Below are 9676 nucleotides of genomic sequence, written 5' to 3'. Positions count from 1 at the left end.
CCCAGGCTGGAGTGCAGTGGCCGGATCTCAGCTCACTGCAAGCTCCGCCTCCCGGGTTTACGCCATTCTCCTGCCTCAGCCTCCCGAGTAGCTGGGACTACAGGCGCCCGCCTCGTCGCCCGGCTAGTTTTTTGTATTTTTAAGTAGAGACAGGGTTTCACCGTATTAGCCAGGATGGTCTCGATCTCCTGACCTCGTGATCCGCCCGTCTCGGCCTCCCAAAGTGCTGGGATTACAGGCTTGAGCCACCGCGCCCGGCCCCGGTCTCGATCTTCTGACCTCGTCATCTGCCTGCCTCAGCCTCCCAAAGTGCTGGGATTACAGGCGTGAGCCACCCCATGCCCGGCCAGAAATTAATTTTCTTAGTGTGATAAAGATACTGTGGTTACAGAGGAAACATCTTTATTAGGAGATGCATACATGGTTTAAGAGTAAAGAGTTGCAATGTCTGTGACGAGCTTTCAAATGGTTTAGCAAAATCAATCTTTATTGAGAAAGATAATTGTGACAAAATGTTACTACCTGGTGAACTTTGGTAAAAGGTCTATGGATGGTCACCAAACATTTCTTTCAGCTTTTCTATGGGTTTGAAATTTTTACAAGTTAAAAGTAAAAGAAATAATAGAGATCCTCTGACTATAATTTAAACTGAGTTGGCAATGTCTGGATTACAGCTCAAGAAACTTTATTTTTCACAAGATCATCCAGATGATTCTGACGCATGTCTAGAGAATCACTGGTCTTTGGTTTCTGCTACCTCCTGTAGCCAGAGAAAAGTGAGAGGAAGAAAAAAGAAGTAGCTCAGTTGGTGGCCAAGAGCCTTTCCCTGATTGTTCCACAAGCCAATTATCTCAGACATGGTCCAAATGGCCTTGGAGTCTTAAGACTGGATTTCCTATGGAGGAATCAAAGTACTAATCCTCCCGTGGGGGCCTTGGCTGCTGTAAGAAACCAATACTTGACCTTCCCAGGAATACAAGCTTCAGGGCACTGAAAGAGCTAAAAGGACTGGAGCAGAGGCAAGCCAAGGTGCTGTCTGAATAAGGGGAAACCCGCCAGGTGAAGAATCTAGTGTTTTGCCAAGAAATTCAATTAATACCAAACGGGATTTACCTGGGCAGAACAGGCAATTTGTTAATATTCAGTGACTGTTACACACCTGAGCCGGATGTCATTACTAACAACCCCTGTCGTAGGCTTAAGCACTGCACGCCCTGCCCCCAAAAGCAGACAATTTGTTTAATGTCTATTCTAAGATACCTGAGGAAAATGAAGCCAGACTGATTATGGGACAATTTAAACAAATACAAGAAACTAAAGAGCAGAAAAGAAAAAGTTACGTCTCCATACAGCTACTGTGAATCATTTTTATTGAAGAAAAAAATGTTCATTAGAAAATCTGAATACATCCCTCTACATGAATACACAGCTCAGAAGAGGGGAAATGGAGGCGGGAGGCATCCAAGTTATAAAGGGTAGAAAATGAATGCAAGCTTCTTTGAACTCTTCCAGGAACACAGGCAATGCTTGCAGTTTTCTGGGTACCCAATGGGCAGGGACGATCAGGAAGAGATCCATGGGACATAAGGAAGTTAGATTACTGCCCATAGCTCCCAGGAGGTTGTCCCCTCCATTTCTCCCACTCATTCTTTTGGCCGTGGGAGCCTTCCCTCTAAGCTGATCCACTACCAGCAGCCAGAACACTCCCCTAAAAAGCTAGCTTGGCTTCCTGGGCAGCCAGATCTTCAAGAGCAAGGCTGTTACGTTCTTGAGGCTGTCACTGCTGCAGGCCCCCCCTCAGCACACAGAGGACAATCCTCACTAACACACCACCAACCACTCCACTGGCAATTCCTATCCCCAAGGCTGACGCCACCTTCTTTTTCCACTTTGGGTGGTGAGGCTTGGAGTAGCTGTCCAGATTAACTTCCAATCCCTCATCTACTAACTTCTGATCTTCAGTAAGTGACTGATGGAAATTCAGGTTCACCAAGTTAGGAGGAAGAACCCTCAGCCCAAAATAGAGCCTCTTGACAAGTCTCAAGTTTTTTAACAGCTGCACATCACATCGGTATGTCCCAGAGTCATACTCCTGAGCATATTTAAACTTCACAAAGTGAGAGTTGGCTCGGAAGGGTTTGAAGACCTCGTCGTCAGTGGAGATGATACCTCGAGCAAGTCTCCAGGTGAACCGGAAAGCTTCCTGTCCAATCTCCAGGACGTCTGAACTCAGACAGCTAAGCTCAAATTCCTTGCCAATGAGAATGGTGAAATGGAGCATCCCACAGATCCAGTTGGTCAGACATTCCAAGCGCTGAGTCTGACATTTCCTTCTCACTCCATCAGGGCCCACCTCACAGACAGTCTCCTCCTTATAGCCAAGGCCACAGGTGACCGTACAGGTTGTGGCACTGATGATAACTTTCCCCACAGCTTCCTGCAGCTTCTCAGGGATGGCCAGTGTTTTAGGTGTAGTCACCACCAAAGGCAGGTAGAAGGCCAACCCCAGGCTCCCAAGGGCAAAACTAGTGGCCAAAATCTTCATGTCTCGGTAGGCATTTTGCCACCCTTAGCCAGCACCCACAAGCTATTCCAGCTGAATCCTCTACAAATCACAACTTGATTCCTTTGACATGAGATATCCTTCAAAGTCAAAAGATAACGATGCATGTATTGTCAATAAAACAACACAACTTAATAAAAGTCCAGTCCTTATAAACAGATGCCACAAGGCAGGAAAAAAACATAATGGTGTTGCTTTACTATCTATTGTTGTTAATAAAATAACCACCTTACCAGTCTTCATTCTTTTCATTGCTTTTTTTTTTTTTTTTTTTTTGAGACAGGGCCTCACTCTGTCAACACAGGCTGGAGTGCAGTGACACGATCACAGCTCACAGCAGCCTCAACCTCCTAGGCTCAAGTCATCCTGCCACCACAGCCTCCTACGTAGCTGGGATTACAGGTGCAGGCTACCACACCTGGCTAATTTTTCTATTTCTGTAGATACGGGGTTTCACCCTGTTGTTGAAGCTTGTCTCCAACTCCTGAGCTCAAGCAATTCACCCACGTCAGCCCCCCAAAGTGCTGGGATTACAGGCGTGAGCCACCGCACTGGCCGTTTTCGTGTTCTTTTAATGACTTTAAATCCACCTCTTGGGAAGACAAAGAAGAAAAGACTTCAGAAACTGAAGTAAATTTCCAAATTACCTCAAATGCATAATGAAGTTACGCTCTTCCTCACCCTTACCCTTCCCTTCTATAAACTAGGATCTAAACTAAGGGTTTCAAAAGCCCCAGTTAAATGTCACCAAATAAAAACAAATACTAAAGTCTAAAAAAAGGAAGATTAACTTGAATTATTTCAATGCTCCTAAACCTCCTATAAAAATGATTAAGAACTCTGGACTGGGAGGCAAGTAACTTACCCTTCCTGAATTTCTGTTTCCTCCTTTGTAACTTCAGACCTCCTTACCTATCTGAGGAAGGTCACTTAGAGCATCGAATGATATACTGTACGTGAGAACATTTTGTAAAGTGTAAAACACTGTTCAATGTGTAAGGTATTTTAAATAGAAATGGAAGTTCATAAAGACAAGGGCCAAGATGACCATTTCAAATCAGAATGTTTAAGGTTATGTCAAAGGCAGCTCCTCTCCCCTTTTTAGGCACTCTTTCTTCCCAAGGATACCAAAGATATATTTTGAGTGAGAGGATGCGTTATGCTCCCTGACTCTTGGCCTACTCCCTTTACCCTACAGAACAGAGCTCATCATTCACTTAGGTCAACGTTGCTATGAAACAGCTATGATGTCAAAGATGGAGTTCTCAATCACATAGAAGATTAATAAGTAGACCCTCAAATTTGACATTAAAATCAAAGACTTACATAGACTTTGTGAAACATCTTATCTTTAGGAGACAATGAGCATATACTTTTAAAGCTACTTCATTCAAAAAAAAAAAGGCTAATAAGAATTTAACCGTACTTACGTAGACTTGAAGAAAGATCCTTGGAAGGCAGGAACTTCCTAGCATGCATTTTTGTAACCTCCAGAATGCCTAGTCCTACGGCCTCTTCAGAGTAATTACAAAACTATACTGAGTTAAGTAATTGGAAGACAGATCATTACTAGATGACCTTTTTGATCAACAACTTTTCTGCTTGCATCATTTATTTATAATCTCATCTAGAGGCAGAAATCTAGACTACCTGTCCACTCCCTACCCCATCCAGATCTATCTTTCCACACTGAAAGATCTAGTATCAACACAGGAAACCACATTTTCCTTTGTACTAAAACAAAGTGGCCAGAAAGTTCCAGAAGTGAGCAGTGTTTACAAATAAACATCTACACCTGTTCTTTAATAAACATCCGATTTTATTTACAAAGCATTAAAGCTTCAGCAAGAAGTACCCAAGGCTAAGTCTCATCTTGTACAAAACTACATAATTTTTTTTTTTTTTTTTTTTTTTTTTGAGATGGAGTCTTGCTCTGTCACCCAGGCTGGAGTGCAGTGGCACAATCTCGGCTCACTGCAACCTCCGCCTCCTGGGTTCAAGCAATTCTCCTGCCTCAGCCTCCCGAGTAGCTGGGATTACAGGCGCCCGCCACCACGCCCAGCTAATTTTGTATTTTAGTAGAGACGGGGTTTCACCATGTTGGCCAGGCTGGTCTCAAACACCTGACCTCAGATGATCCAACAGCCTCGGCCTCCCCAAGTGCTGGGATTACAGGTGTGAGCCACCACGCCCAGCCCAGAATATTTTTAAAAACAAAATTTTGGGGGTGGCAGGGCAGGGATGACAAAAAGGAAGAGAATATACATATATTGTACAAATCAAATAATTCAAATTGAAATGGATAGAAGGTTTTAAAAGTTGAAAAAAAAATTCCAAAAACATAAATAATTATTAGGAGCTACCGCCAGAGACAATTTGACAGGGCTTAAGATGATTTTCTCAGTAGCCAGTTTAGGAGGTGGACATAGCACAAACATCCAAATGCACAGGCAGAGGAAACCAAGTTACTTCACACATGGAAATATGGCAGAAACCCTCTAAGTCTCATACTTTGCATACTGCTGCAGTGTATAGTGCAGAGGACTGGAATGGATATGTCTGCAAAACAAAAACATGTCTAGTGAGCCACCTACTCATCTCAACCACTGGTCTAACTCATGACAGTCTCAAAACGAGTAAGAAAAAAGTAGCGGCATCTAAAAATATAGACATTTTGCAACTGACTCAGGGAGAGCTCTTTCTTCGACTACTGAATATACTGGTTCCAAATGATGGAGTGAGACAAAGAGGCTCTTACTGACGTGCTCTACTTTGATTTCTATCCTAAAATCTAAAAGGTAATCAATGTGTTTGGTTACCTATAGGAGCATCCACCAACTGACATATCTGATATATTTCTTTTTTTTTTTTTTTGAGATGGAGTCTCATTCTGTCATCCCGGCTGGAGGGCAGTGGTGCGATCTCCACTCACTGCAACCTCTACCTCCCAGGTTCAAGTGATTCTCGTGACTCAGCCTCCGGTGTAGCTGGGATTATAGGCATGTGCCACCATGCCCAGCTAATTTTTGTCTTTTAAATAGATACAGGCTTTCACCATGTTGGCCAGCCTGGTCTCGAACTCCTGACCTCAGGTGATCCACCCGCCTCAGCCTCCCAAAGTGCTGGGATTACAGGCGTGACCCACCGCGCCCGGCTCACCAACTGATATATTTCACAGTAAGCACAGTATTTAAATTCTCCTTTTAAAATACTGATAAAAAAAGACAGTCCAGGTTAAGCACTTCCAGTCAGCTAAAAACACCACTCAGAGAAGCTACTGAGCCCTTTTCACACCTGGTTTCCTAATGGGATTTTCAGAGAATTTCAAACATCAAACGTACACATCTATCCAATCTGCTATTTTTATATAAAGAACAACAAATGTCAAAAAAAAAAAAAAAAAAAAATAAGCAACCTTTCACAGAAAGGAAGTGACTGAAAACACAGTAAGAAAAAGGAGCACAGGTACAGGAAGGGAAAAAACGCAATGACTGATGAGGCTAGCTTTCCACAGGCAGTGATACAAAAAATTCACCTTGATCTTTGATTTGAACTATGTGGTTTGCTGCTTTGATTCTGGATGGTTTTACTTTACTCCTTGCATAGATTCCCCCAACCCAGTAAAAAAGTAGCTTGTTGAGAGACACCTGGGTTTGTTTCCATCTCTGGAAGCCAGCACAGGTAAAGCAATATAAACTATTGATGATTCATTGCTGGAGATGGATAAAACTAGCTATCTTCAAAAACCATGATTAATGACAATGAACCAAGATTGGAGGGAAACATGCAATGAGAGGAAAACAAGGGAAAACCCTGAATTGTTACAGCCCGGCTTCTTGGGCAAAATGTGGTATGGGAGGAAGAGAGGGCCTTCATTGTTCCCTTTCTGAAAATTCGAAATCTTTCAAGCACTTTCTTTTCTGCCCATCCTTTGCACACAATATGGAAATATAGGAGGTATTAGGGGAGAGGAGAAGTTTAAAATGAGAGTATGCAACAAAAGTTTTCCTAGGATACCAGTAGCAAAATTTCAGATAAGAAGTCACTCAAGGACATGCATTGAGGACAGAAGGCAAATGGGAGATAGGAAATGACAGGTCAAAATGACGCTGGGTACAATACAGTTAGATGAGCAAAACACAGGTATTTTTTCTCCAGCAACAAAACTAGGCATCAAAGTTTAAATCAGTCAAAATTCCTATCTGATGTCTTCACAAATCTTCATTCCTGAGAGTCTATTTGGACTTATGCTTGAAAGGGAAGGGAAGGTCGTATACTCTTCTTCCATAATTCACTTCTTCATTTAAACATAAAATTCACCCTCCCACCTCCTGGGTGGGAGGCACACGCCTTTGTTTTAAATTAAAGTCAATTTTCAAATGACTGACCACAGTGTCCAGAGGCCACATGATGGCAAAGTGGGAAACAATGAAGAACTTCAAAGGTCTTCATAACAGTTCTGAGATTGCTCCTCCTGCTAAAGAGATTAGACACAAAAAGATTTCTTTTAGCTTCAATTTAGACCAGTTACTTGTAAGAACAGAAATACTGAATGCTGGATGATGCATTACAACCACACGTGGACCAAGAAATTTCCCCTTTTCAAGAAAAGTCATAACCAACTCCAACTCCCAATTACTCTTTATTGAACAAAACAATCCAAATCCAAAACCCCCCACCCCAATACTTTCCTCAGTACTGTCCCAAAGGGTGGGGGGAAAAGCAAAATGATCAGAGTTCTACATTTTTTCTAAGCTGCTAACCATGCCCTAAGGTGCTAATAAATAATGTTTAACATTCCAAAAAGTGCAGTAAATAGAGAAGAAATTTTAGGGTACCACACCTTTCAACCCTTCATATATTTAAAGATTGATTAGTCACTAAATGATTAACAAGTGAACAGGAAACCCTTCTCCCAGCACCACAGTTCCTTAAGTGACATACTTATCACCTTAGAACCCCAAATACGGTGAAATGTTCATGAGAGCTACTGTCCACATTGCTACACACCAACGATGATTGATAAATAATATCCTGAATAATAAAATGAAATGAACACTTCCCTGATTATTCCAAGAAGCTGCTCAACCTCTGAGAGACATCCTTAAATGAGCTGCTGTGAAATATTAACTAGGAAGTGTAAAAAGAGAAGAAGGTGAAAAAAATCCTCCCAGGTGTCATTTGGAATGGCAGAGAGCACCTGAAGGTAAAATGGTTAAAAAATAATCGCCCAAATTATGAAACAAAAGTACCCATTTATATAACTTTGATTTTTAAAGTTCCTGCACAAATGAAAACTGGCAATAAAAATATATTCACAAGTGCCTGAGAACACACTGAAGTTACAATGAGATACAAACTTTCTACTGAATGTTATGCTGTTAAAAATCAAATTTAAACTTTTCATAGTTCAGTCAGATTAAAAGCTTACTTAGCACCGGTTTTTCAGATCTCTCTCAACATAAATCACAATGAATTCCTTGCATTGATTTTTTTTTTTTAGACAGAATTTCACTGTTGTTGCCCAGGCTGGATTGCAATGGCGTGATCTCAGCTCACTGCAACCTCCGCCTCCTGGGTTCCGACGATTCTCCTGCCTCAGCCTCCTGAGTAGCTGGGATTATAGGCGCCCACCACCACACCCGGCTAATTGTTTTGTATTTTTAGTAGAGATGGGGTTTCACCATGTTGGCCAGGCTGGTCTTGAACTCTTGTCCTCAAGTGATCCACCCGCCTCAGCCTCCCAAAGTGCTGGGATTACAAGCGTGAGCCACTGCACCCGGCCGCACTGATTTTTAAAAAACCTCCTGAGATAGAAAAATCCACTCCACAAGACTCAATATCATGCCTTAACTACTTTAAGGCAATTTTCACCAACTATTCCCACAGGTACCCTGACCAATTTAGTTGTAATCGTTTAAAAATGAATACAACATAGCCATTTTAAATCTAAATTATAATAGGAGAAAGTGGTTTGATCACTAATCAACAGCATTAGTAATGGGCACTCAAGATGACTAATGAGCTGCCTTACACTGGTTAGCTGAGGGCAGCTCATGTTTCTATACAATCCTTGTTCTTCTGAATACACAAAATAAATAAATAAAAACCAAACAAAACAAAAGCTTGTTGAGGCATCAGGCAACAATTCAAAACCAGAGCAAGCAGTACTATGAGCAAGATAAGATACACAGAAATAGCAATACAGAAGACTCCAGCCAATTTAAAGACCTGACGCAGCAACTGCCCCCAAGGAAACATAGTATTTAGCTGCAACATAAAGGAAATCTCCAGGAATGTAATAGGTAGGAAAATTCAGCTCAAAATGACCAGCTATTATTGGTACTTTCCAGTAGCAGCCCAATCGAGGTCGGCCTAAGAGAACACTGAATCAAGATTTCAAACCCTACCTTGGTTAGCTAATAACATCTCATAGAGTGAGAAAGACTACCCTGATTCTAGCAGGAATTCATAAATTAGTCTTCACAAGGAAAGGAAGGAAAAGAAGGAAAGGAGGGAGGGAGGGGAGAGAAAAAGAGAAAAAAGGAAAACAAAACTACCAAGCATTAAAAAAAAAATCCAGATTCAGTTAAGTGACTTGGAGGTGGTTCAGCGCCCTGGGGTGATGGGCTGGCACCAGGGCAGTGGTGTAGCACAGCCCAAGACAGGGAAATCTGCATGGTGCCTGTCCACTCCCAGAAGTGCCACCTCTGCTCACTTTGGCCCTTGCCATCTCCAACAGACCCAGGTGTGCACCAACCCCTTCAAGTCTACCATCCCATGAGGCCTTTAGAACATGTATGTAACCGACCACACCTTTGTCCCACTTTACTGATGTTTATTGTCAAGGAGCCCTACCTCTTGGGCAATCCTTGAGCAATCAGACAACTAGGAAGCTGGTGATTCTGCTCACATCTCAAGTTTCTGGTCTCAGGACTGTCCTCTGGAGAGTATTTAAAGTAACTAAGAAGCATTTGATAGATAGTGCAGACTATGTTAGCCTGGTCCTTCCAAAAAGTCCCAAGCTCAGGGTTACCCTCACCAAGCTTCACTTTGGGTCCTCATTCACACAGAAAAATGTCCGCATGAATGTGGGCCCTCTAGTGCTAGCCA

The 9676-nt window shown here is 42.3% G+C and overlaps 2 protein-coding genes across 5 annotated transcripts in view; both read right to left on the bottom strand.

Annotated features, from left to right (window-relative positions):
- Positions 1 to 1353: 1353 nt before the first annotated feature.
- On the bottom strand, positions 1354 to 4263 carry TMEM81 (transmembrane protein 81). Its single transcript, XM_017880992.1, has 2 exons — positions 3429 to 4263; positions 1354 to 2643 (listed from the first exon to the last, which is right to left on the bottom strand). The coding sequence occupies exon 2, from the start codon at positions 2543 to 2545 to the stop codon at positions 1778 to 1780; it is 768 nt and encodes a 255-aa protein (XP_017736481.1). The 5' UTR covers positions 2546 to 2643; positions 3429 to 4263; the 3' UTR covers positions 1354 to 1777.
- Positions 4264 to 4361: 98 nt separating this feature from the next.
- The window catches only part of RBBP5 (RB binding protein 5, histone lysine methyltransferase complex subunit), a 37796-nt gene continuing 32481 nt past the window's right edge, over positions 4362 to 9676 (bottom strand). For 2 of the 4 annotated variants that reach the window (XM_017880988.1, XM_017880990.1), the window contains exon 14: positions 4362 to 7040. In XM_017880988.1, the coding sequence (XP_017736477.1) occupies positions 7012 to 7040 (29 nt within the window). In that variant the 3' untranslated portion in view covers positions 4362 to 7011. The remainder of the gene's footprint in view (positions 7041 to 9676) is intronic. The other 2 variants (XM_017880989.1, XM_017880991.1) reach the window with 1 other exon arrangement.

Source organism: Rhinopithecus bieti, unplaced genomic scaffold (assembly GCF_001698545.2).
Source record: "Rhinopithecus bieti isolate Rb0 unplaced genomic scaffold, ASM169854v2 scaffold_12049, whole genome shotgun sequence".
NCBI classification, from domain to species: domain Eukaryota; kingdom Metazoa; phylum Chordata; class Mammalia; order Primates; family Cercopithecidae; genus Rhinopithecus; species Rhinopithecus bieti.
The sequence above is the reverse complement of the archived record's forward strand: the minus strand, read 5'-3'. Positions and strand labels throughout refer to the sequence as shown.